The sequence below is a fragment of the Arabidopsis thaliana genome (genome assembly GCF_000001735.4).
Source record: "Arabidopsis thaliana chromosome 1 sequence".
NCBI lineage: Eukaryota > Viridiplantae > Streptophyta > Magnoliopsida > Brassicales > Brassicaceae > Arabidopsis > Arabidopsis thaliana.
The window spans coordinates 21,016,617-21,041,463 of NC_003070.9; the positions used below are offsets into that span (position 1 = coordinate 21,016,617).

At 35.4% G+C, this 24,847-nt stretch overlaps 7 protein-coding genes and 1 long non-coding RNA gene across 12 annotated transcripts; 6 read left to right on the forward strand and 2 right to left on the reverse strand.

Annotated features, from left to right (window-relative positions):
* Nucleotides 1–694: 694 nt before the first annotated feature.
* AT1G56150 (SAUR-like auxin-responsive protein family) lies at nucleotides 695–1,506 on the forward strand. The gene has a single exon (NM_104494.3). The coding sequence runs from the start codon at nucleotides 816–818 to the stop codon at nucleotides 1,146–1,148; it is 333 nt and encodes a 110-aa protein (NP_176011.1). The 5' UTR covers nucleotides 695–815; the 3' UTR covers nucleotides 1,149–1,506.
* A 4,261-nt stretch (nucleotides 1,507–5,767) lies between these two features.
* On the forward strand, nucleotides 5,768–6,971 carry MYB72 (myb domain protein 72; the record flags this gene model as incomplete). Its single annotated transcript, NM_104495.1, has 3 exons — nucleotides 5,768–5,906; nucleotides 5,992–6,121; nucleotides 6,207–6,971. The coding sequence occupies 3 exons, from the start codon at nucleotides 5,768–5,770 to the stop codon at nucleotides 6,826–6,828; spliced, it is 891 nt and encodes a 296-aa protein (NP_176012.1). The 3' UTR covers nucleotides 6,829–6,971.
* On the reverse strand, nucleotides 6,143–7,786 carry AT1G56165. The gene is made up of 2 exons (NR_139870.1): nucleotides 7,597–7,786; nucleotides 6,143–7,132 (listed from the first exon to the last, which is right to left on the reverse strand). It is a non-coding gene; the product is annotated as an other RNA (long non-coding RNA).
* A 79-nt stretch (nucleotides 7,787–7,865) lies between these two features.
* On the forward strand, nucleotides 7,866–9,286 carry NF-YC2 (nuclear factor Y, subunit C2). 2 transcript variants are annotated; one of them, NM_104496.3, is made up of 2 exons: nucleotides 7,866–8,180; nucleotides 8,489–9,286. In NM_104496.3, the coding sequence occupies exon 2, from the start codon at nucleotides 8,502–8,504 to the stop codon at nucleotides 9,099–9,101; it is 600 nt and encodes a 199-aa protein (NP_176013.1). In that variant the 5' UTR covers nucleotides 7,866–8,180; nucleotides 8,489–8,501; the 3' UTR covers nucleotides 9,102–9,286. The 2 variants fall into 2 exon arrangements, with proteins under 2 accessions (NP_176013.1, NP_001077726.1); NM_001084257.2 differs by having other exon boundaries at nucleotides 8,047–8,395; nucleotides 8,489–9,276.
* Nucleotides 7,870–11,450, reverse strand: AT1G56180 (ATP-dependent zinc metalloprotease). Of its 2 annotated transcripts, none has more exons than NM_104497.3 (7): nucleotides 11,014–11,449; nucleotides 10,805–10,864; nucleotides 10,469–10,717; nucleotides 10,309–10,385; nucleotides 10,115–10,191; nucleotides 9,901–10,033; nucleotides 7,870–9,782 (listed from the first exon to the last, which is right to left on the reverse strand). In NM_104497.3, the coding sequence occupies exons 1-7, from the start codon at nucleotides 11,429–11,431 to the stop codon at nucleotides 9,627–9,629; spliced, it is 1,170 nt and encodes a 389-aa protein (NP_564711.1). In that variant the 5' UTR covers nucleotides 11,432–11,449; the 3' UTR covers nucleotides 7,870–9,626. The 2 variants fall into 2 exon arrangements, with proteins under 2 accessions (NP_564711.1, NP_001320440.1); NM_001333768.1 differs by having other exon boundaries at nucleotides 9,287–9,782; nucleotides 9,901–10,043; nucleotides 11,014–11,450.
* A 70-nt stretch (nucleotides 11,451–11,520) lies between these two features.
* On the forward strand, nucleotides 11,521–14,068 carry AT1G56190 (Phosphoglycerate kinase family protein). 2 transcript variants are annotated; one of them, NM_001124033.2, is made up of 7 exons: nucleotides 11,563–11,716; nucleotides 11,812–12,197; nucleotides 12,278–12,355; nucleotides 12,439–12,699; nucleotides 12,949–13,266; nucleotides 13,389–13,547; nucleotides 13,629–14,006. In NM_001124033.2, the coding sequence occupies exons 2-7, from the start codon at nucleotides 12,006–12,008 to the stop codon at nucleotides 13,836–13,838; spliced, it is 1,218 nt and encodes a 405-aa protein (NP_001117503.1). In that variant the 5' UTR covers nucleotides 11,563–11,716; nucleotides 11,812–12,005; the 3' UTR covers nucleotides 13,839–14,006. The 2 variants fall into 2 exon arrangements, with proteins under 2 accessions (NP_176015.1, NP_001117503.1); NM_104498.4 differs by having other exon boundaries at nucleotides 11,521–12,197; nucleotides 13,629–14,068.
* A 102-nt stretch (nucleotides 14,069–14,170) lies between these two features.
* Nucleotides 14,171–15,618, forward strand: EMB1303 (embryo defective 1303). Of its 2 annotated transcripts, none has more exons than NM_104499.4 (4): nucleotides 14,171–14,293; nucleotides 14,476–14,612; nucleotides 14,741–14,816; nucleotides 15,077–15,618. In NM_104499.4, exons 1-4 carry the CDS (start codon nucleotides 14,236–14,238, stop codon nucleotides 15,268–15,270), a joined length of 465 nt encoding a protein of 154 aa, NP_564712.1. In that variant the 5' UTR covers nucleotides 14,171–14,235; the 3' UTR covers nucleotides 15,271–15,618. The 2 variants fall into 2 exon arrangements, with proteins under 2 accessions (NP_564712.1, NP_001077727.1); NM_001084258.1 differs by having other exon boundaries at nucleotides 14,178–14,284; nucleotides 15,077–15,462.
* Nucleotides 15,619–18,973: 3,355 nt separating this feature from the next.
* On the forward strand, nucleotides 18,974–20,669 carry AT1G56210 (Heavy metal transport/detoxification superfamily protein). The gene is made up of 3 exons (NM_104500.3): nucleotides 18,974–19,218; nucleotides 19,343–19,418; nucleotides 19,505–20,669. Exons 1-3 carry the CDS (start codon nucleotides 19,099–19,101, stop codon nucleotides 20,401–20,403), a joined length of 1,095 nt encoding a protein of 364 aa, NP_564713.1. The 5' UTR covers nucleotides 18,974–19,098; the 3' UTR covers nucleotides 20,404–20,669.
* The last annotated feature ends 4,178 nt before the right edge of the window (nucleotides 20,670–24,847 follow it).

Consider the following 24,847-nt stretch of genomic DNA (forward strand, 5'->3'; position numbering starts at 1 on the left):
GAAAAGTCGTGTTGGTATTATTGGTATGACACGTAAATGGAAGAAATATAAAGTCAGTTGGTGGGTCATTCTGTACGAATGGACCATAGTACGGCGTTTATTTCCCCCAAAATTCATTAATTTCACTAACTCATCTTTAGAAAGCAGTACTATATCCGTATTTATCATTTGGATTATATATAACCGCATGCACTAATAGACTTGACACTGTTCTTCCTTCTACTACGTTTGCAATAATAAAAACAACCATGCAACAACTTTTTAAAAGAACATTAATCATGCATGGTTTCTAAAAATCTGTAAAAAGAGAGAAAAGAATAGTGACAAATTGACACTGCACGAGACATTCGGAGTCACGGAATTGTACATATTTTTGTACTGTCCCTGCTTCGTATACTCCAAGTACGTCCCCCGCAATTTACGCCTCTCTTTTCCTAATTCTTTTATGTTCCGTTGAAATATATAACCACATTTCAGACTGGATTTATCTATTTAAATTTATGAATTATACCATACATTTCCACGCAACATCTCTTTCACAACTTTTCCTATTGTCCACGGCAAATGCAGAGCGCTACGACCTCTTTTCCACGAAACCAAGAAATAAATATATTTATGACTGGACTTTTTTTCTTTTGAATCGGACTTGTCTACTTTAATTCACAAAATTAAAAATATATGTTAATAAGTGTACCTAGCAAGTACAACACTTTTCCAGTTTTACCCTCGTCTCTCTATTTATAAGACCTTCTCACTCTCTTGAGTCTTGCCTCTTGTAAATCACACTACTCGGCTCTTTAGAGGTTCTTTGGACGATGAAACAACTAATCCGCCGTTTATCGCGTGTCGCGGACTCAACACAGTATAGCCTCCTCCGGTCTGAATCCCAGCGTGGCCGCACCAAGAAGGAGAAACACAAATCTTGGGTTCCCGAGGGGCACGTGCCTGTTTACGTAGGCCACGAGATGGAGCGGTTCGTGGTGAATGCGGAGCTGCTCAACCACCCCGTTTTCGTAGCGTTGCTGAAGCAGTCGGCTCAAGAGTATGGATACGAGCAACAAGGAGTGCTTCGCATCCCTTGCCACGTGCTTGTGTTCGAACGCATCTTGGAGTCTCTCCGTCTCGGACTCGCCGATCGAGTCACATGACCTACACGATCTCTTTTGAGATTTAAGAAGTTTCTAGTGTCTTATAGTATCTTGCTAGCTATAGGGGAAACAGAGTTATGTAAATTACATATTCTTTATCTAATTGGTTTATCAGATCTATTTGAAGATGGGATTATATATATAAGTGAAATAATCGAGATTTAAGGCTTTTATTTTTCTGGTTTTCATCAACACATGCATGAAGAATTTGGTTTGGAGAAACCGCCGCAAGATGTTTCCCATAAGTATGGCAACAGTATCATTAGCTTCTTCCCAAACTTGGGGGAATAGATAACCTCACAAAATCAATAGATAAGCTCACAGAAAAACAAAATGTGCCACTCTTTTTTTTTTTTTTTCCAGATAAGTAAGTGGCAGGGAGTATGTATGATCCCATGTTACTTCACCTCCACAACCACATTCGTAGTCACCCATATTTATTAGCTTTTGTATTTATTTTTTTCATTTTCTAACAAAGGATCAGAAACCGATCATACAGCTAATTTTATGTGATTGTGAATAATTAGAGTTTTTTTTATTATGAATCTAGATATATACAACAATCAATCATGATTAAAACCATACTATACAAATTCGAACTTTTGCTTACAAAAAAAAAAAAGATTCGAACATGGTTCATCAATCGGATGGTGAATTTTATGACCATAAGAATAACAAGAAAAATCTTACAAACCCCTCATTTATTACGTTTTCTATGTTTTTAATTAAATAAATTATGTTCTGCTATTAAATTCCCAAAATCGAACTACAAGAAAGTAATAAAAACATTATGATTATTGCATTCCCAAACCATACATTAGTGCTTCTCTGTTTCGCATTGTCAAAGTCACCATGGTCCACACGGCGATTGAAATCTACAATATACAATTATGTTAGAATCAGAATGAAAATAATTGATTTATTCTAAACTTCCAAAGTTTGAATAAAATCACAATAAAAATTTTAACTGCTAGATTAGCATAAAATATGAAATACTAATTCATGGTAACTGTGGATGTCGGAATCCACAATCAGAATTTTGTGGTTGTGTTTCGAGGATCTTAAGACTTGTTAAACGAACAAAAATCAATCGGAAAAGTGTTTGTTTATTTCTGTATAGTTTCAGTGTCAAATCCCCTTTTTTTTCTACAATCATAAACGAAACATATTTATACAAGCACTTCGAATCACGTGAATTAAACGTCGAGCTGATCTCTCGCCGGGAATCTCGCTCCATTTACTTCGGACGTTATGATCCGCCACCTCGAGCAACTTAATTAGTGTCTTTAATTCGTGATTCTTCCGTTACTTGAATTAATAGCGAATCGAATTTTGAACTGACGGGCTTCTTAATGGGCTTGACCTTCCTGATGGGCTCTCTACAGAACCCAGACCTCACAATGGGCCGGATACGGAAATTGACATCCACAGTAGCCACATGTACTTACGATTCATTGGTAGTCTTTTGGTTCATCTTGGTATATTTTACATAACATATTCCAAAAGACACATTTACTTCATGAGTAGCCACATGTACTGAGATCCTTTGCAATTTTATTATTTTTGACATCAATGTAAGTGTTTATACTATTTTTGCAGTTTTAACAGAAATTACAAAGAATAAAGAATATATAAGACTAAAAGTTACAGAAACACAACGCAATACAAACAGAAACAGAACAAAATTACAACGAAAACTTCACAAGCATAGATTCTTTGTAAAATTGTACCTTCTATGTCTATTGTTGTTGTTTTCTATGTAGTTTATTGCTTTTGAAATATAAACTTGTTTTCTATCTAGTTATGTCGAGGAGATCAAGACCATCTTTTTTCCAGTAATCTTATATTGTGCTACTATTTTTTATTTTTCCTTCGACAAAACAAAACGAAGAGCCCCATATTCTCCGACATTCTCGTTTGGACCAATTCTTTCACACTACCATATCCAACCTCAAGACTATCATAAAGATGCTATTACAGACGACTATTTCTGAACATGTGTAAGCAACTAGCTAGTGCTCGGTTCCTTAAGAACCAAGCCAGAACCTGCCATAACTATAATTATAGAAGTCATGCTAATAATACGAAATCGTTTTCCATATTGGTTGTCCAGCTTTCGGGTCATCCAAATCTTTTCTTTCGAAAAGCACTTCCTTATTCTGTGATTTGAGTTGAATGTGAGGATGATAACTCTTTATCCTTTTATTCTCATGCTAAATTACCAACTGATTGTTTTAAAGGTTGAAAAATAACAGATTTTCTTAAAAATCACAGTGCATATATCCAGAACGGCATTTAGATTAATCTTAATCTCGAGAATCTAATGACTTTCATTCTCCATTATTCTACTTTTCATAAATTCATAATTACAATAAAGTTGGTGGACGATATTTTACGTACGGACAAAATTATCCATTGTCAAAACACGTGTAGAGTTGAAGTCAGGCACACGTAGAATTGCACAAGTAACACGACGTCGCGAGGAAGAAGTGCTAAACATACAGTGACTCACAAGCTCTTAATTTCCTTTTTGTTTTGTTTACTTTTTAATGTGAATTAAGTCATACAAGTTGACCACTTCAAATAAACAAACTATTTCTATTGTATATATCTAGACGTATGTGATACATATATAATGTGATTGCCAATCATTACAAGTTTTTACTTAGACCCACACATGCTACGTCACGTTTTAAAACTTTACCTTATGTCCAATCTCTTTTATCGATATTTATTTCATATGTATGTATAAGATATTATATATATATATATAGGACCCTAATGTGTTTATAATATATATCCGTATACGTACGTACAAAAGAAGTACGTATGCTGATTTTGATTGGAAGTTGGGAATGGAAGCATGGATATTATTCGTACTTCCACACATTTTATTAGCACTTTAGATTACCTCATATTACATTTAACCTCACTAAAAGGTAAGAGTTACGAGACTCTTGCTTGCCTAACGTATGCTAAAAGGTATTCATGTATTATGTATTCATGTTTTTGTACATCATGCATTAAACCTATATAAAATTGCATACTTACGTATTTATATAAAGTAGATAGCATATGTATTATACGGATGGAATGATCATTAGTTTTTTTGCGCAATCTTACATCAGAGCCTTGTGGCGTGGATTTGAAGTCTAACCATGCCATGCCATATTTTAATTTATGGAAAACACCAATATATAATTTAATCATCACAACTTATAGTCTAAACAACTACAAAATTAATCATCATACATCATGATTTGGATGTACAACTTCGTGTTTAAACTTTTATTTTATTTTTCTCTTTCAAATAAGGAACTTTGCGTTCTGAAGTGGTGTTTTAAAGATAAGTCATTTATGAAGTCATTTATACGTTAGATATAAATATTTTGAAATTTTATGAAGTGGTGTTTTAAAGATAAGTCATTTATGTTCAGTTTAAAACGCAATGTCTATATATACCAGTATTCTCTAATTACTAATAGAAATGTGAACTTTCATTATTCTTTGTATTAAAACTTCATAGCAAAAAAAAGTAAATAATATTCCCTCCACATCAATTTAAGTGATGTTTTAAGGGTATTTTGTTCTTGATTCATTATAAGTGATGTTTTCAATTTGTTAATATCTTAATTTTTTTGGCTAATTATGTTTTACATCATGTTTTTGTTATTGTCTGAAAACTGAACTTAATGATGTTTTTATGTAAAAGAGATAAATTAAATGAATGTCTTGTGTTTTCTTAATTTATGCGTAAAAACCTTAAACATTAGATACAAAGTGATTAAGAAGTAAATAAAAGGAGTAAATAAGAGTAAACTTAGATGATGATGATGATGATGTGGGTTGAGTTTTATAAGAAATACGAAGACGAGTAAATAAGTTAATAGGCTAAAGAAAAGGATTATTGAATTCTCCTTCTGAACTAAATGTCAAATAATAAGTGTCAGGATTAATAAAAAATAAACTGATCTGAATTAATTAGGATTACAGTCTACAGATTTATTCTATTTATTTCTCCAATTGGTGTTACTTTTGTTTGTGGCATGGCCCTTGTGGTCTTTAACACACACGCACACAAACAACCGCTCTAAAGTTTACAATATACTAGATTTCTACTCGCTCATATCAAAATCTAAAGTCGAAAATCTTTTTGTATAAAATATTTAAAACTGAATAATCAAGAAATGTATCAAACTATTTAAATATTTCCGTGATGCTCAAATTAATATACATATTTTTCGTAACTCGTCAATGAATCATGCATAACTTGTTTACACAATTATACTTAATGGACACTATGATCTGTACACGGGCATATGAGTAACAAAAGAAATTTAAGAGATTACTAGTTAAAATCTGCCGTTAACTTCCGTACGTTCCATGCTTTTGGGTCTCTCTCTACGAGTGAAGTGCCTCAAATAAATAAGAGTTTTATTGAATGGAGTGGAAAATCTAATCTCTAACTAATAATTATAAAACATCTTCTGACGTAAAGAGCCGGGTTATATCAATGATATATATATAGGAGCTCCTGATAATAATCAAAAACATAACATTGCATATATAGAGAAAGATATAGTGAAGGTAGCTATAGAGAAGAAAGTAGTGTAATAAGAATGGGGAAAGGAAGAGCACCATGCTGCGACAAGAACAAAGTGAAGAGAGGGCCATGGAGCCCTCAAGAAGATCTCACTCTCATCACTTTTATTCAAAAACATGGCCATCAAAACTGGAGATCTCTTCCCAAGCTTGCTGGTTAGTATTTATTCACATGCATGTTTCGGTAATACTATAAAGTTTTAAATAACTAAGAGAAATAATGATTGATATATATACATAGGATTGTTGAGATGTGGGAAAAGTTGCCGACTAAGATGGATAAACTATCTGAGACCGGACGTGAAGCGAGGCAACTTTAGCAAAAAGGAGGAAGATGCTATCATTCACTACCATCAAACCCTTGGAAACAAGTTTGTACTCTACCTATTCATCTAATTTCTTTATAATAAGACAATATATAGTATGTAGAGACTAATTGATATATGTGATCATCAGGTGGTCAAAGATCGCGTCCTTCTTGCCGGGAAGAACTGACAACGAGATCAAAAACGTGTGGAACACGCATCTCAAGAAACGACTCACTCCATCTTCTTCTTCTTCATCCCTCTCTAGCACTCATGACCAAAGCACAAAAGCAGATCATGACAAGAACTGTGACGGGGCTCAAGAAGAAATACATTCAGGGTTAAATGAGAGCCAAAACTCAGCTACTTCGTCACATCACCAAGGCGAGTGTATGCACACAAAACCAGAGCTTCATGAGGTTAATGGACTCAACGAGATCCAGTTCCTGCTCGACCATGATGACTTTGATGATATAACCTCTGAGTTTCTTCAGGATAACGATATCTTATTTCCGCTAGACTCTCTTCTTCATAACCACCAAACTCACATTTCAACCCAAGAAATGACTCGAGAGGTAACCAAATCGCAATCATTTGATCATCCTCAACCGGATATCCCATGCGGATTTGAAGACACAAACGAAGAATCCGACTTGAGGAGACAGCTGGTTGAATCAACCACACCTAACAATGAGTACGACGAGTGGTTCAACTTCATTGACAACCAAACTTACTTTGATGATTTTAATTTCGTCGGAGAAGTATGTCTATGAATGTCAATAATATATGCATGACCAGTGTTGTATCCACTTTTGAATGTTGAGTAAATTACTATTTTACATGGATTGCCCATGCATTGAGAAGATGCTATGTTTTATGAGAGCTCTATGATATTGGTTCGTTTTTCGGCTAGATTCACACAAACAACTCTTCTCTTTTCCTTCTCGATCACTCTTATGGCTGCTCTCAGAGTCTCCGTTTTCAGAGGCCAAAACAGGTCGCAGGTTGATGGCTGGCAATGGCAGCATCGACTGCTTCCGGTGTGTCGAGATCAGGCGCCACACCAAGCATCAAGTCCTGAAATCGAATTAGGTGTGTGTAAGTTTCTTAGCCTAGATACAAACAACAAGAAATATGACTCCAACTGTACTCATCATTTCAATCACTTGATATTTGCTTCCTGTAAGGGCTTCAATGTCAAAAGCTTCTGAATTATCCTAAGTCCATACATATTTGAGAGACTGAGACGGTCTCAGTGAGACCAAACAGAAGAAGAAAAGAAAAGAAAAAAACAGAACAAATACTACAAAGAATACACAAACTTTTGATTCTTGCTCCAACCGTTTATTAAAGCACATGACCTGTTTGGGATCATCACATATCACACTAGAATCACAAAAACTACAAATTTCACAGCTCCGAGCACGCAATGATTAACAGAAATCCGACAACTACACCAATCTCTTACAGATTAAAACACAAAGAAGAGAGCTTGTGTAAGTTAAACACGTATGGTAAATACATTAGCAGTAAGAAGATACCTTGGCTTCTGAAAAGTGGAGCAATTGTGGACTTCACATAGAGGGATGGAGGAGACTGTTCTGCTCCTTACAGAACAAAACTAGCGACGACTCTGCACATAATTATCGGCATAATTAAACAAAGTCTGGCTCTTTCGAACCCCAAAGAAGAGTGGCGATAGCAAAGATGGATCCTTTGCCTCTGCAACTTCTTTCGATGGTTTCCTTTCCTCTGCTTCCCGTTTCCCTTTACTCTGTTGACAATTAGGGTCAAGTTTTGATCCGGCCCGGGTGATTTACAGCCCACAAGGTCCAATGGGCTTCTTCGAAAATAAGTTTGCGCGACGTTGCAAATGTCACGTGACTTTTGTTCACGCGCACTTCACGTGTTCTTCGTTATTCTTCGAAACCGTCCGATAAAGAAATTTCTGGAATAACACAACATAACCAATGAAAAGCATACAGGTGGAAGTAACGTAAAAACTCCCGCTTTTTCGACACGTGTCAACTAGGCGGAAGATACGCACCACCAGAAACGCTTGATAAAAAGCTAACCCGCCCCAAACCCATTTATCTTAGGGTTTCGCGAGATCTCACTCTCACTGGTATGTCTGTGTTTCTTCTTCCATTTTCTGTTTCTATTGGAAACTTCTCTCTCCAATTTCGTTTTCTTCACTTCTTTGATCCTTTAGCTTTGACAAAACCGTAGTAAAGGATCAAAAGTTATCATCTTTGGTCCATGTTGTGAATCGTGCTCTGCTTGGGTCGTGACTCCCAAATCCGGATTTGAAACCAGCATATCTGAGCTTAATTCGAGCATGCATGCGCTTCTTTTTTTCTGATTTTTTTTAGACTTTGGTTCTAAATCCCTTAACTTTGGATTAACTGTCAATCTACAATTTTATATTAACAGAGATAGCTTAGCAATGGAGCAGTCAGAAGAGGGTCAACAGCAACAGCAACAGGGAGTGATGGATTATGTACCTCCTCATGCTTATCAGAGTGGGCCAGTAAATGCAGCTTCCCATATGGCATTCCAACAAGCTCACCACTTCCACCACCACCATCAGCAGCAACAACAGCAGCAGCTTCAGATGTTCTGGGCTAACCAAATGCAAGAGATCGAGCATACCACTGATTTCAAGAACCACACCCTTCCCCTAGCCCGCATCAAGAAGATCATGAAAGCTGATGAAGATGTGAGGATGATCTCTGCGGAGGCTCCTGTGATTTTTGCCAAGGCCTGTGAGATGTTCATTTTGGAGCTCACTCTACGTGCTTGGATCCACACCGAGGAGAACAAGAGGAGGACCTTGCAGAAGAACGACATCGCCGCTGCCATTTCCAGGACCGACGTGTTTGATTTCCTTGTGGACATAATCCCGAGGGACGAGCTGAAAGAAGAAGGTTTAGGCGTGACCAAAGGGACCATACCATCGGTGGTGGGTTCCCCGCCATACTATTACTTGCAACAACAGGGGATGATGCAACACTGGCCCCAGGAGCAACACCCTGATGAGTCTTAAAACTTTTCCCCTTTCGTTTGTTTGGTTGTATCGTAGTAAGGTAGCTCTGCTCTGCTGGGAACCATTTCTATTGTGTTCTGTAATGACATGTTAGTATATCCCCAGTCTATATCTATGGCAATGCAGTTTCTGTTCTCATGTGCATTAAATAATAACAAGAATGATAGAAAGAAAATCACTACTAGTAATGCCCAAAACTTTACTTCACAGGAATTCAACTATACAGCTTTCATGTGATTGCTACTTTACAACCATTTTCTTTATGCTATTAAAAGCTTGGCTCCTATTCCTTTAAAGTTTAAACCTTGTCATCCTCCACATCTCCCTTAGTGGATAAAACCTTAACTTACTTGAACATGGATCCAAAGATACAAGTCCCTTCTCGCCATTCCAGTTGCAGTCAGGTGGTTTATATACCGAGATACCGAGAGCTTATCTGCTTCGGTCTCCATGCATTCCAAATGAGTTTTTTTTTTATGGGCTGTCCGTATTAGTAATAAATTACAGAAAATGCTGGTGCTTCAATCATTTGCTTGAAGACATGGCTTCCTCAATCCTTCTAATCACAATGCTAAGAGGACTTCCCACTTGGAGAGCTTCAACAGCGGCCCTATGTGCTGCCTTGTGCCACTTGAGTAGATTGTAAGATTGTAGAACAGACCACCTGGCTTGATTCGACATCTGTATGATCAAACGCACAGATTCGCAATGCTTAACAATCTGTACACTTGTGCAAGAAAAGTGGAAGCACATATTATACTAGTCAAATCAGATATATATGAATTTCATTAGTCCTGACCTGAGCTACGGATAACGGTGGTTCCAGAAGGACTGAGATGCTCCTGAACAGATTTTCATCATTCTCTCCACCCTCAGCCTCACCATAAACTAGCGCTTCAGCTGCAATACCAGCAAATAGTACCATGCTATACCTAAGAGAAACTGAACCAGCATTAGGTTTGTGAATGAGAGAAAACTCAGAGGGAGAGAACAACACCTTGACTAATAATCACCTATCAAATGAGCTACCGCTAAGTCGTCCCTCAGCAATCTCACTCTCCATCTTTTGATCCCAGAATTGGGTTCCAGCCTAGAGAAACACATGATAATCCATTTATGTACTCGGTTCCATATGTAGCTAAAAGAACATAGAATCACAGCACTACAAAATAGAATAGTATAACACTAGAGTGAATCTAAATAATACCTGGCCTTGAACCCCCATTTGCATGGCAACAACCGGATCCAATATCACACCACGGATTGGGCAGCCCATGAGGTATGCTGCACGACAAATAAGCTGCAATCGTTAGCCACAAAACGAGAAAGAAATTTCATAAAAATACTAATGATCACGAATGTCTTACCAACAAGAAGATGACCAGCTTCGTGAACTACGATTCTACGCTTATGTGGAGGCCAGTAGCATGATACTTGGGCTAAGCAGGTACCACCAAGAAAAACGGAATCCAAATAAGCTAGACCCAAAATGACAGCAAGGTTTGGCCGCACATCAATCTCCTGTGAAAGAAGATAGGAGACTCCACCCAGCAAAGCAGCCAGAGCAATGCTAGAACCACCAGAAAGTCCCCACTTCTTCGGTGAAAGTTTAGTCACTAACCAATATAAACAGTAAAATAAGTTTCCATCGCCACACACTGAGTAATCAAAGATGACTGAAGAGAGAAATTTGAGCTACACACCTTCCAAGCCAGTTGCAGACTTCAGGACAGTAGGTGTTACCTCTCTTGTTCCTTCCAAAACTGCATCACAGTGATACAGAAGCAAGAAACTTATGAAACGATACAAATTAATCAGTTCAAATGCTCGCACACATAGCTAAACATTACTTTTGTACATCTATCTAAACAGAAGTTGATTTTGAAGGCGCAAAGAAGAGAAAACAGAGTACCAATACTGGTGAATTTGCCGAAGTTGGCCAAAAGACCTCTCTCCTTAAGAAACCTAAACGCACTTCCAACAAGTCTCATATCATCTGCATTCAAACACGCATCTAAAACTTGCCAATCCCTCTCCAATTCAAGAGCTCCCAAGCCGCTTAACTTAGCCGTGACAATAGATTCAACCGAATCACGCTGTTCATCATTTTCAATAGATTTGAGGAATCTAAGAGCCCCGGCGAGATCTTTTCTCTTCACAGCATCTTCGTACTCCCGCCATTCCCTGAGTGCGCTCGGCCTCCGCAACTCATGCTTCCGGACGCTACCAAAGACTAGAGACTGTACGCGTGGAACAAGGAAGCCAATTTGGCGAGAAAAAGAAGGCGAAAGAGATCTGAGACATGGAGGAGACGACGGAGATAAAGCCATTAGAGGTGCTTCTCGCCGGGATTTCCAAAATAAAATAAACGACGTTTATATTCGAAAGGACAGAAATTCATTGGGCCGAGTAAAGCCCATTTAGCTATTTAAATATTGCAAATGAGTTATTTAACTTCATTATATTTATTTTTAGAGTTGTCTTTTCCATATATGGAAGTAAACTTTTCGATCAAAAGACATGATCTTTGTGAATGTGGGCAACGATTGTAAGCAGAGGGAAGGCGAAGAATTATGATAACCTCTCATCAACGATAAGACAAAATCCATAAACTAGTAATATCATCCAATCCTCTCACTTCTTCCTTATTCCCTCACTTTCACTCTCACTATCTGTTGACTTCACATGGCTTCCACCGCCGCAACTGCAGCTCTTTCGATCATCAAATCCACCGGTGGCGCCGCCGTTACACGCTCCTCCCGCGCCTCCTTTGGACACATTCCCTCCACATCTGTCTCCGCACGTCGCCTTGGCTTCTCCGCCGTCGTTGACTCTCGTTTCTCGGTCCACGTGGCGTCCAAGGTCCACTCCGTGCGCGGAAAGGGCGCCAGGGGAGTGATTACGATGGCGAAGAAGAGTGTTGGAGATCTGAATTCTGTAGATTTGAAGGGGAAGAAGGTGTTTGTTAGAGCTGATCTCAATGTACCTCTCGATGACAACCAGAATATCACTGACGACACTAGAATCAGAGCCGCCATTCCCACCATCAAGTTTTTGATTGAGAATGGTGCTAAGGTCATCCTCTCCACTCATTTGGTATGGTTCACAGTTTACCCATCTCTCTAATCAACTCAAATCCACACAAAAGTCTTTACATTTTCATCTCTAATTTTCAGGGAAGGCCAAAGGGTGTCACTCCAAAGTTCAGCTTGGCTCCTCTTGTTCCCAGATTATCAGAGCTCCTTGGTATTGAGGTACTACCCTGATTTTCAACGGATCTGAATCTGTCATCTTGTTGTGGAAATCTCTTGAGGTTTTTGGGGTGTGAAATGTGCAGGTCGTGAAAGCTGATGATTGTATTGGTCCAGAAGTGGAAACCTTGGTGGCTTCCCTTCCTGAAGGTGGAGTTTTGCTTCTTGAGAACGTGAGGTTTTACAAGGAGGAAGAGAAGAACGAACCTGATTTTGCTAAGAAGCTTGCTTCTCTAGCTGACCTTTATGTCAACGATGCGTTCGGGACTGCTCACAGAGCCCATGCTTCAACAGAGGGAGTCACTAAGTTCTTGAAGCCATCAGTTGCTGGTTTCCTTTTGCAAAAGGTGACATTTTGATACAAGATTCTTTCTTAAATTGATTATTGAGGAATTTAGAAGCACCACAAGTGCCGCCACTATATCCTTGATCATGAAATAATTGATTGATTGCTTGTTCATCTTTGTCTTTCCATGTAAGAGGTCTAAACTCAAGGTTCAATAGGTTTCTCAACTGCAATTTGGAGGAGTCCATTGACTTGAATTGAGTTATGAGTTTGAATTGAATCACATTTGGTTATCTTATATATTTCGCAGGAGTTGGACTACCTTGTTGGTGCGGTTTCAAACCCAAAGAGACCATTTGCTGCCATTGTGGGAGGTTCCAAGGTCTCATCTAAGATTGGAGTTATCGAATCGCTTCTTGAGAAATGTGACATCCTTCTGCTTGGTGGTGGAATGATCTTTACATTCTACAAGGCGCAAGGTCTTTCCGTTGGCTCCTCCCTTGTTGAAGAAGACAAGCTTGAATTGGCTACAACACTCCTTGCCAAGGCTAAGGCCAGAGGAGTCTCTCTGTTGTTACCAACAGATGTTGTGATTGCTGACAAGTTCGCTCCTGATGCCAACAGCAAGGTTCGTCTCCAATAACTATTGCTAAAAGCTTGGCATTCTTGGTTGACAGAAAGATTGAAAAATGGTTTTGTTTTTTAAGACTGGATGTGTTGAGGGTACTGAGTGTAATGTGAATGTTGTAGATTGTGCCAGCATCAGCCATTCCTGATGGGTGGATGGGATTGGACATCGGTCCAGACTCGGTGAAAACATTCAACGAAGCTCTGGATACCACGCAGACAGTCATTTGGAATGGACCAATGGGAGTTTTCGAGTTTGAAAAGTTTGCAAAAGGAACTGAGGTGCATATAATTCTCTGACTCTTATATACTGTTAGTTGACTCTTTGTTGGAACTAATATGTAGCATGGTTGAATGGCGCAGGCGGTAGCGAATAAACTAGCAGAGCTAAGCAAAAAGGGAGTGACAACGATAATAGGAGGAGGAGACTCGGTGGCAGCAGTGGAGAAAGTGGGAGTAGCAGGAGTCATGAGTCACATCTCCACAGGTGGTGGTGCCAGTTTGGAGCTCTTGGAAGGCAAAGTGCTTCCCGGTGTCGTCGCTCTTGATGAAGCAACGCCAGTCACTGTTTAACAACATCTCTTTATTACACCTGAAGGGACCCCCCTAAATGAGTTTCTTCTTCTTATTCTGTTGTAAATCAAAGTCTTTGTTGTACCATCAAATCCATAGAGAGGAGGGACTCTTTTTGTCTCAAATAAAATCAAATACAGTGACATTCGTTATTTTGAGCAAAACATCAATCAACTGCTCGAAATCATTTTAACCTTGAGAATAGTTTCATCCTCAAAATAAATTTTCAAGAAAATACGAGGACTCGAAACGAAAAAGGATGTAAATATTCCCACGTGCCGTTTCATTATTGGCTGCAAGTTGCCAAAAGTATACATACGCGCAGGTGAAATGGATTTATCTATCTCTAAAGTTGTTCCTTCTTCTCTCCTTCGTCTCCCGTCAAGCTGCTTTAGCCATGGCTATGGCGGCGTCTATTATCCAATCTTCTCCGCTCTCCTTCAATAGCAACAACGGTACGCTTTCTTTCTCACTCTATTAGCTCGCCGTATATTTCCTTATGCTCTGGCTCTGGGTTACGTTTTTTTTTATCCCTAGGGATTTTAAAGATGAGGTATCAAAATTTGGTGTTGATTGAAACTTTTTACCGATCATTTTTTGGACCAAGAGTGTAAACCTAGCTTTTTGTTTGATATAGCAAAGCCACGGATTCATAGTTCAGGATCGCTCGGCGGAATCAAAAGCCAAAATAGAGTCTCTCCATTGAGTGCGGTTGGATTAAGCTCAGGCCTTGGAAGTAGAAGGAAATCTCTTTTGATATGTCACTCAGCCATTGTTAGTCATCTTAACCTCACATGTCTCTATGGATTGGGATTTGCTTCACTGAATTGCTTTTTCATTGATAACATCTATCTCTAATTGCAAAATGATCATCTTGTTCTTCTTTGTTATCTCCCTTGCAGAACGCGAAATGCAGTGAAGGACAAACACAGACCGTTACTCGGGAGTCACCGACTATAACACAGGCTCCTGTACACTGTAAGCTCTCTCACTTTTTCTAGTGTCCTTTGTTTCATTTTTGCTTTCTTCTAATGAATAATGGCCTGTCCAAACTCCTGCTAGATTTAGATTTAGGGATAGGAAGCTTTCCAAATGTGTATCTAAAACTATGAATTGAGATTCTCCCATTACTTACAAAGAGGGTTTAGCTACAAGTCAGAGCTTGTTAGGTGTTTATCTTATCTGAACTATTTTGGATGTGGTCCAAGAGTTCGAACTTATTGTGTGTTGGTTTTCAGCTAAGGAGAAATCACCAAGCCTAGACGATGGAGGAGACGGGTTCCCACCGCGAGATGATGGAGATGGTGGTGGAGGAGGAGGGGGTGGAGGCAACTGGTCGGGTGGGTTCTTCTTCTTTGGTTTTCTGGCCTTCTTGGGTCTATTGAAGGATAAAGAGGGCGAGGAAGATTACCGAGGGAGCAGAAGGCGATAATAATATGGGCCACTCTTGGTTATCTTATTACAGCTACAGGACTCATTTTGTATCTGTTTCGTTGAGTGGGGGATGATATGCCTTGTATTCAAGAGAAGAGAGACACGGTTGATTTCAACAAAGCTTATATTGATAACTTTGAAATCCTGGCAAAATAACAAATTCGAACTATAAAGATATATACACTGTATATAGGCAAAAATGAAGCATCTCATTCATTCTTGTCGGTGTGGTTCTTTTGAGGATCTTCAGAAGTTCAAATCAAACGGATTTTGGATAAATCCAAGCACTATCATTAATTAGATGAAGAGGAAATTCATAAATATAACTATAGATTGTTTAACCGTGATACTCGGTTTAACCGTGATACTCCCTACACTAGCCTAGATACACTCTCCAACGAGAAAGAAACCAATGGTAAGAATAAGATTGTTGTTAGGAGAAACAACATCTTACTAAGCCTTACATGTCTTCTTAGAGATGAGAAGGTAAATGATCCTAACTATTATATACCTAATTTCAAACTAGTGTTCACATATTTTTGATTTTGATATCAAATGGATTTTTGCCTGCTATCATGAGTTTTACCTGACTAAGCACGAATATCTCTTGAGTCACGGGGATCAGTCAAAAACCAAAATACATGAGACATTGAGCGTAGCTTACTATTAGGTACTTTTCTACTTACTCCATCAATAGAGTTCACAATGTGACCAGAAATAAGTTGTTGTTGTTCTACGACAAAGAAGTCAATATATACACAAAAAAAAAGTCAATATATACAAAAATGAAAAAGGTTAGATTTAAGTCAATTTTTATCATTTTTTGTTTATTTCTATGACAACATCGCTTAAGCCTGTTTGTTTACATGCATCAACATCACTTTGTTTTTGTTTTTTTTTCCTTGTATTTCAAATTAAGTAACGAAGTAAAAAATAAATGGTCATTTTAGCAATTTTGAAAACTCTCACTACAGTTTTCAAAACAATTTCTATAAATTGTTATGTTAAATAATCTAAAATTAAGTATTCCGAGTTCCGTCCATTTTCTAATTAACGCAACGTTCACATATTTTTTTAAAACAATCTACTCATATTCGGTTCAATTTTCTTCTTCCAATAACGTTCACATTTCACCAATACACAATTTATACTGATTTACTACTTAATTTTAGTTATAACCTCAAAACAATAAAGTACCATAAATTTTGAAATCTAAAACCTCTATATATGTTTGCATATTATATTTGTAAATTCTATTTCTCTACGTTGAGAAAAAGTGAATAATGAAAGAGTCGGTTTTCCTCATTACCATAAAAGCGGGGTTGAAAAGAACATATACAAATGTCGTTAATCTTTTATCCAATACTCTCTGTTTTGCCTTGTGAAAATACAATAGTTTCTCAAAATCCTTCATTGTTTGATCTTACAAACTTATAATACTGAACTTAGCCATCACGTTTCCATTTTTTTTGGTAGACATCACGTTTCCATTTATGTCGTGCATGTCAGATATTTATGTCGTGCATGTCAGATATTTATGTCGTTGCGGGATTTAAAAATAAACTAAGTATGTAACTAAATACTATATAGTACATTGAATGGATTTATTTCTCTTATATGATTTTGTTTTATTTATTCAAGTTTGATAAACTACATAAGAATTCGGAAAAACTGTTATTTGGTGCACTTTTGATCAAATATGATTTTGTTTATATATTTATAGTCTTTTGCTTAAATATTTAATATTTTATTCATGTAGAAAAATGATATTAACACCAACTTCTAGAGTTTAAACTATAAGTTTGATTATCTTACTAAAACTTTAAGCCTTGTGTTAATGGACAAATTCATTTGATAGCATTAATGACGAAATTATTTTCAGAATTATTTACAACATTGCATTGATGGGCTAATTAAATTATGGTCAATTATGTTATAAGTACGTTTTATACACTTTGCACAAAGGATAAAACGTTTCCATAACAATAAACAATTATAATAGCTTTATAGCTTTATTCTTCAATTATAATTATAAAGTTATTTTTCAGGTATTTGAGTTATTTTTGGGTTTTTGGTTACTTTTGGATATTTTTTCAGATAAAAAGTATCAAATCCAAACAGATACCAATAAATTTTCGGTTCTAAACCGGTTCTTATTTTAGATAATAGAATCGATTCAAATCCAAAAAAATCAGAACCGAAACCATACCGAAATTTTAAAAATACCCGAAATGGAACCAAAATTTATTTATGATCTTAATAACCATTTAAAGGAAAGCATTATCCCATCAAGTATAAAACAATCTTTAATTATAAAGCATATATATCATCCAAAACATTATTTTTTCGTCACTGAACCTTTCTAGAAAATGTCACACTGCCTCAGCCATATATCTTATGTCTGCTAGCCCATCTACCATAGTGTTAAGAAATAATCGTGAGAACTACTCACTACTGAGTAGAAATTAATGGCTATTCTCCTACACATGCATGTATATATATGGTTTAAGAAAAAGATGAATATTAACTCAGCAATATATATTTTTTTACTTATTTGTGTTGATGATATTTAAAATTTTTGGTTAGCGCGGCAAATCTGAATACTAACGAGGCAAATTAAATTTGTTAGCGAGGCAAATCTAAGCCAGTTATAATTTAATACTATTTATTAAACCTAAAAAAACGTGGTATATATATCCTGTTAGCGAGGCAAATCTGAATATGCAGTGATAAAGAAAAGCTAAAGCAACAAAAAGATAATAGATAGGTATTTGATATTTCCATGAAGAGATCACGAGAAGAATCTCAAGGTGGCGGCAACCATAACAGATTTGTTGATGAGGTATATCGTCTACTTTGCTCAATTCTCTCTGTTTCTACTCCATAATATGAAGTATTCCGAAATTTGTTTTTTTCAAAATCCCATCAATTTATACCAAATTGATAGAACAAAAGCCAAACTCTACAATTTTTTCTCTGAAATTAACAATTCTCAAATACCACAAGTTAAAGTTTAATCATAATAATACAAAGTGTAATAGGTGGGGATAAGTATGTGCATTTTAGATCGGGTTATCAAACTCTACTGTACATGATATGAACTATCCAAATTTCATCTAAATGTAGTTATATGTATTGGGATAATATATATATATATATATATATATATATATATATATATATATAATTTATTCTATCAAGTACAAGTGTATGGCGCTGTTGTCTGCGATATCCAAATTATATGGTTAGGTGACTAATTTTTTTAAATTATAATTGTTTACACTCTTAAAATATTCAAATTTCTTAAAATTATCCAAAATTATTTGCAATCGACCAAAATATTTAAACTTGAAGCCAACATTTACTTGCTGGAATAGTGATTTCAAATACTCGAATTATTCATACCATACTTAACTCATATTTTCTTATACTCTAACTATTTATACCTTAACTACTCACATATATCTTGTATCTACTGCACAATCTTTTTACAGAAATGAAAAAGCCTAGTGAATGTCTGAATGGAACTACTACAATGTAAATAACTTTTTTATTACTTGGATGTTTTGTTTAGTAGTTTCCGTGAATAATGGTATATTTTCGAAACTTTAGTAACTTTGAGGATCTCTTTACAATTTTCAATTATTTAAAAGTGTAACCAAATTTTTAAAACCAGCTAAAAAGCTCATATCCCCATCCTTTATAATAAAGTCATAATGAATTCCCCATAATCTTTTGCATTCCCCAACACACACTCCTGTCTCTCTTTCTATCTCTCTCTTCCACTTCAAACTTCAAAGATCTCACAACTTCTTTGAGTTTTGTAATGGCAACAGATGAAATGAAATCAGAAACTAAAAAAACAGAACATAAGCAAAAACAATCTACACAAATCAAACAAGACCTTCCTCCTCCGACCATACCACCTCTTCCACTTCCTTACAAGGTAAGTTATTTAGTTCCCCTTCATGCACATAACTATAACATAGTTTCCCACATTTTACATATTATTTTTTTCTTATACTCTTCGACTCAAAAGTTTTGAGTTTTTTTTTTGTTTGTACTCGTAGTCATGCACCTTGAAAGTTTCTATTCACTGCGAAGGCTGCAAAAGAAAAGTCAAAAAAATACTTACCAGCATTGAAGGTACATAACATAAAAAAATTCACTTATATTTTTTTGGTTATAAGTAAAAATGTTTTGCCATAATTCGTTTTGTTTTGTGGTTATAGGTGTTTTTAAAGTGGACATTGATGTGAAACAGCATAAAGTAACGGTGATAGGAATCATCTCGCCGGAGATTCTGTTAAAGAAGCTTAACAAAGCTGGTAAAAACGCTGAACAACTGCCGGAGATACCCGACCCGGTTGACAACAAACCCAAACCCGTCGACCCGAAAGAGAAGAACAAGAAGAAGAAGAAAGAAGAGAAAGTGCAAATAACCAATGAAGCTACTTCTTCCGGTATAGATAATCCGGAAAAACCCGGTTCTGGAGAGTGTGATAAACCGGAATCTGAAAAACCCGTCGACGAAAAGTGTCTTTCCGGTGACGGCGGTGAAACTTCCGGTCCTGTGAAAGAGGAAAAAAAGGACGTTCTTAAGGAGAAAGATTCTGGGAAGGAAGAATCTCCGTCACCACCGGCGGATTCTTCGGCTCCGGCGGCGGAGAAGAAAGCTGAAGACACCGGTGGAGCTGTCCCTGATAATGGCAAAGTTGGTAAAAAGAAGAAAAAGAAAGGGCAAAGTTTGGCTACTACTAACAATCCTACCGATGGACCTGCCCGTACTCAATCACTTCCTCCGCCCACTGCAACAGATTATGACCGTCCAATTAATCAGATCAACGACCACCATATAACAACCACTAATAATCCGCCACGTCACGATCTGTATCCTTATCCTGCACAAGGCTATTATGCGCCGCAAGTCATGTATGGCGTAAGTTATAACGTTGCTCAACCTCCGGTGAGTGTAGACGCTGCGTCGTATTATACACCTCCACCACCGTATTCGTATGCGTACATGCACAACGGTTATCAACCGTCCGATCAAAACCCTTGTCAACCTCGGCCGTCAGATTCGTTTGAGTTATTCAGCGATGAGAATCCAAACGGTTGTGCGATAATGTGATGTCAAATTACCAAAAGGACCTTGAACTCTGCTTATACGCCTTGTATGACTTAAGGATGGTTTCGTAATTTGAAGTTCTTTCACGTGCAAGTTAGCTTAATGGTGTTTCTAGTTAAGTTTATTTTAATGAATGTTGTATTAGTTTTATAACTATGATTATGATTATGTTAAGATAAAGATTAAGCTTTCATTTCTTTTTTGGCAGCTTTTGTTTTGATTTAATGATTTAGAGATCCTTTTAATAACTTTTTGCTTGATTTTAAAAATTATTTATATGCTTTATTTGTTTCTTTACTCTTCTTTTTTTTGTTATTGACTGGATCTTTTTGCCTTTAGAGTTCTCAAAAGAAAATTAGTTTGTGGTTAAGCTAATGTTGAAGTAGAAAAGATGACAAGAAAGCAAGAAATGTGGAAAATGAATTGATGCAATGCTTAGTTGTAAGAGGGAAGTGTGATGTGTAAAGTGTAGAAGCTGATTGAGCATTTTGATTTGGCTGTTTTGTTTTCTTTTCATATAGTCACATATCTTATAATTACTTATGGAGGACATTGTTTGATAGCTTTTTAGTTTGCTTTTTTCTTCTTTTCTTTTTTTTTGACTTTGTCGACAAACCATGGCATTTATTTTTTAGTTTGGTAAAAATGTTTTGTCAAACATCTAAGAAAATCGTATCTTTAAGTTGACAAAAATTTTAGTTCGGCTAGGTTACTGGGGGCAACTCTCTCCTGAAACACAAACAATTACTAAAGTCCTTTTCTCATTCTTTTCACTTTATTTTTATTAATTGATAGTACAAATCCTAAAGTCCAAAAGCAATGATAAAATTTACTACTTTATTATTGGTTCATAGTTATGGAAACTGTATAAAATATAGATTATGGAGTTTTAGTGCAACTTTTTAATCTATATTTTTTAACATAAATATGTAAATTTTATTTCATGAAGAGTTGATTTACACACATTGTCTGCATAAAAATATTTGTGACATGCTTCTTCTTTTTAAAACGCTTTCCCACGTATTTCATTCTAATTGATGAGCGATAAATCATTCCCAAAATTAATACTAGTATCTCTAACTATAACACTAAGAATCAATTTGTGTTTGTGTTTCTCATCTCTTCATTGCTTTATTCAATTGTCACACAGAAAATAATACGAGTTATACAATGGCGTAAGGCCATCTCCAACGTAACGGTAAAACTGCATTTTGATGTGATGCAGTATACTTTTTCACTCCAATCCAACTGTAAATATTACACTAAAATAGTGTGATTCTTTTATTTTGTACAGTACTCCACTATATTTGGCATGTTACTGTAGCGACAGTAAAATTAAATATATACTTTTTTTACTTTAAAATCATTACATATGAATATAGCTTATTTAGGTATATCATATTAAATATGATTTGTATTGTCATTTAATAATCTAATTCAATTTTGTAAGTGAAAAATGATATATCAAAACTATTTATGTATTTTTTAATTTTGATAATATGATTATGAAATATTAATCAGTAGAAGATATAAAAATTATAACAAAAGATTGATTGAAATACATAACAAAGTTTAATTAACCATTGAAAATATAAACTTACGAAAATTATAGCTATTTTGATATATAAATTGTAATTTGTATTAATCAATAAATTAAAAATATTAAATATAAAAATAATATTAGTTTAATAATATAATAATAGAAAATATTATTTTTAGTGTAATATTTAGTGTTGTGATTGAAGATGAAAAATATTTTAGTGTTGAATCTACACCAAATATAGTGTTATTTTAGCACCAATATAATGTTATGGTTGGAGATGCCCTAAGTAAAATGGGCAAAGGGACATGCAATTTAAGTGATTTTGACCTTTCAAATCTAAATTTCATTGTCATATTTATTGTCCGAAATTGAAGGCAAACTAGATGATAAGGAAACAAAAAGAAAATATTAAAGGCTCATGTACTTGTTGCTTTCCTCTAGACCAAGAAGGTTTAATTATGGGCTTCGATAAATGTAAAATTTCTATAAAAAAAAAGAAAGCTGAAAATGTGCAATGCTCGAGAAAAGGTAGGGAGGTTTTAGGAGAGGTGTAATCTAGAAATAATTGACATTTTCATTTGTCTATTATCAATGACGTCAGAAAATATGTTACTTAAAAACGGTACTCTAATGCTTTTTATAATCTTAAATTCTGTCCTTTTCATTAAATCATGTTTTCAGTTTATGTTACTAAATGTAAGAACCCTGAATAGTCATGACTTTTATTACGAGACTGCGACAAAACATAAAATGTTAAATTTTGTTGATCTCATAGAACTCCCCCATCTGAAGAAAAATAAAAAAATAACTCTCCCATAAAAACAAATGAACGAAGACAAGAGAAACAAATCACAGTCACAGAAAACTTATTAAAGTATATAAGGACCTAAAGTTTACAAAACTTCGTTAGAACAAATATGCTGACACAAAATTTGTATTAATCCACCGTAGGTATATAATCTAGATTAGTCAGTTGTGCATAAATATTTAATTTCGGATTCCCAATAAAAATGTATTACTTCACAAATGATCCATGGGGATTTTGAAATATATGACTATTGGTTCTGTTTTTAAATAGTTATCGTTTAAGAATTTTACACAGAAATTAAGAAAACAATTAAATTTTTTATTTTACTCTTGTTTACTGATTTTCTAATCTTTTTACTGGTTAAAACATTAAAACTATGAGGATAAAACTAATTTTTTTACCAAACATATATTTTAAAATCAAAAACGACAATTATTAGGAAACAAAATTTTAGTGTTAGAACAACAACTAAATTAAAACAGAAGGAGTGTCACATAAAAATTATAGAAATTTAATCAAAAGTATGTTTAGCTATGTATGATCTTATTTAGTGTTTGCAATGTACAACTCAAACTCTATGTATGGTTACATAGGGTTTACTATGTTTTTTTTTATTTTAACGTCATTATTTGTTTTTTATATGCTGTTTTATACGGTTTATTTTCCTCATTTTGCTCTTCTTCTTAGCTTGGCTTCTTCTCTCTTCTTAATCTTCTCCTGTTTGTAGGATTTAATCTAGGATTCTCAATTCCAACAATAATCAACATTACACCTTACATGGTTCTCATGAAAGGTACCACACTTACTTAGAGTCAAGATTCATGCATATTTAAGCCCACCCCGAACTCAAATAATTAATCAACATGCATCACAACAATACATAAACTTGCCAAATATAAGCCCAAACCTTAATTAGCCAATCTCAGACATGTGGCTACCTAGAATTGAACCAAACCACCACCACTGTCAATGACTTCTCTCTTTGCACATATTTCATGTCTCATCATGTCAACTATGATTCGTATATAGATAGGTAATATCAAACAGAATACCAAACTATAGGATACGAGCTTTTCATGTCCAAATCAAGATTTTCTTCAATGAATGTTGCAAATCTCCCATATAAGCCTATCCGTATTGACCCCCTTACTTTGTGGATCACTATCATCACATCATTAATACATCAAATCCGAACCATGGCCAATAAATGTTACGCTGCTCTAGAGTGTTAAGGTTATTTGGAGATTCTCTCACATGTAGGTCGTTATATCATTTGGGCTTTGAGCCAAAACCCTAATGATTCACTGCACACTTCCATTTCCTTAGTGACACAAATACTAACAATTTTAAGGGTCAGCCGCTTGACTCGTCTTGTGCTTTAGGTAATATTTAATTTAGTTAGTTAGATTTCTTTTTGTATGTATTCGTATAATTTAAATAAATATGTTACAAAATTGGTTATACTGATTGTAATATAGAGTATACCAAAATTTGATATAATATTTTTGGTTATTGTAAATTATTTTAGAAAGTTATTACATATTTACTATAATTAAATTGGATACATCCACATCTTTTTGAACAGGTAAGGAAGTATTTTTTTCCATTTGTAAATTTCATTTTACTGAATATACAATTTCAATCTATCTAACTTAATTGATGGATCAGTAACATACAACAATAGATAGATGGAACGATAAATATATAATTTAAACGATACAAAGTAACTAGTAGAAAAGAACATCATTGAAAATTTAAATATGTTTTTCTTTGTATCGGTTTTGGTACTGATTTTTTCTTTGTTACAAATTTACAATGACACACCCGATAAAAAAATTAACGTGAGAAGAAATGTATTTTTCTTTTTCTAAACGTGACCATGAGAAGAAATGTCTTGATATAAATTATAAAAGAAGAAAGAGAGAGAGCCATGAATGTTGTTCCATGGTAATAAGGAGCAAGTTAAAAAACAAAAACAAATGAGGAGCACGTTGGAGGATATAGTTCTATCTATTGTCAACTACTTAATGATTTATATAGGCCATGGCTGCCACTAAAGTCACAAAGTGTCTCCCCAAACAACGTACAAACAGAGA

Excerpts from the sequence above, each read along its gene's own strand:
- AT1G56150 (NM_104494.3), top strand. The coding sequence starts at position 816 with ATGAAACAACTAATCCGCCGTTTATCGCGTGTCGCGGACTCAACACAG.
- NF-YC2 (NM_104496.3), top strand. The coding sequence starts at position 8,502 with ATGGAGCAGTCAGAAGAGGGTCAACAGCAACAGCAACAGGGAGTGATG.
- AT1G56180 (NM_104497.3), bottom strand. The coding sequence starts at position 11,431 with ATGGCTTTATCTCCGTCGTCTCCTCCATGTCTCAGATCTCTTTCGCCT. Across the intron at positions 10,865-11,013 it reads CGGCAAATTCACCAGTATTG|TTTTGGAAGGAACAAGAGAG; the intron begins GTACTCTGTTTT and ends ACTGTGATGCAG. Across the intron at positions 10,034-10,114 it reads AGCGGTAGCTCATTTGATAG|GTATAGCATGGTACTATTTG; the intron begins GTGATTATTAGT and ends AGTTTCTCTTAG.
- AT1G56190 (NM_104498.4), top strand. The coding sequence starts at position 11,787 with ATGGCTTCCACCGCCGCAACTGCAGCTCTTTCGATCATCAAATCCACC. Across the intron at positions 12,356-12,438 it reads CAGAGCTCCTTGGTATTGAG|GTCGTGAAAGCTGATGATTG; the intron begins GTACTACCCTGA and ends TGAAATGTGCAG. Across the intron at positions 13,267-13,388 it reads CTCCTGATGCCAACAGCAAG|ATTGTGCCAGCATCAGCCAT; the intron begins GTTCGTCTCCAA and ends TGAATGTTGTAG.
- EMB1303 (NM_104499.4), top strand. The coding sequence starts at position 14,236 with ATGGCTATGGCGGCGTCTATTATCCAATCTTCTCCGCTCTCCTTCAAT. Across the intron at positions 14,294-14,475 it reads CTCCTTCAATAGCAACAACG|CAAAGCCACGGATTCATAGT; the intron begins GTACGCTTTCTT and ends TGTTTGATATAG. Across the intron at positions 14,817-15,076 it reads AACACAGGCTCCTGTACACT|CTAAGGAGAAATCACCAAGC; the intron begins GTAAGCTCTCTC and ends GTTGGTTTTCAG.
- AT1G56210 (NM_104500.3), top strand. The coding sequence starts at position 19,099 with ATGGCAACAGATGAAATGAAATCAGAAACTAAAAAAACAGAACATAAG. Across the intron at positions 19,219-19,342 it reads CTCTTCCACTTCCTTACAAG|TCATGCACCTTGAAAGTTTC; the intron begins GTAAGTTATTTA and ends TTGTACTCGTAG. Across the intron at positions 19,419-19,504 it reads AATACTTACCAGCATTGAAG|GTGTTTTTAAAGTGGACATT; the intron begins GTACATAACATA and ends TTGTGGTTATAG.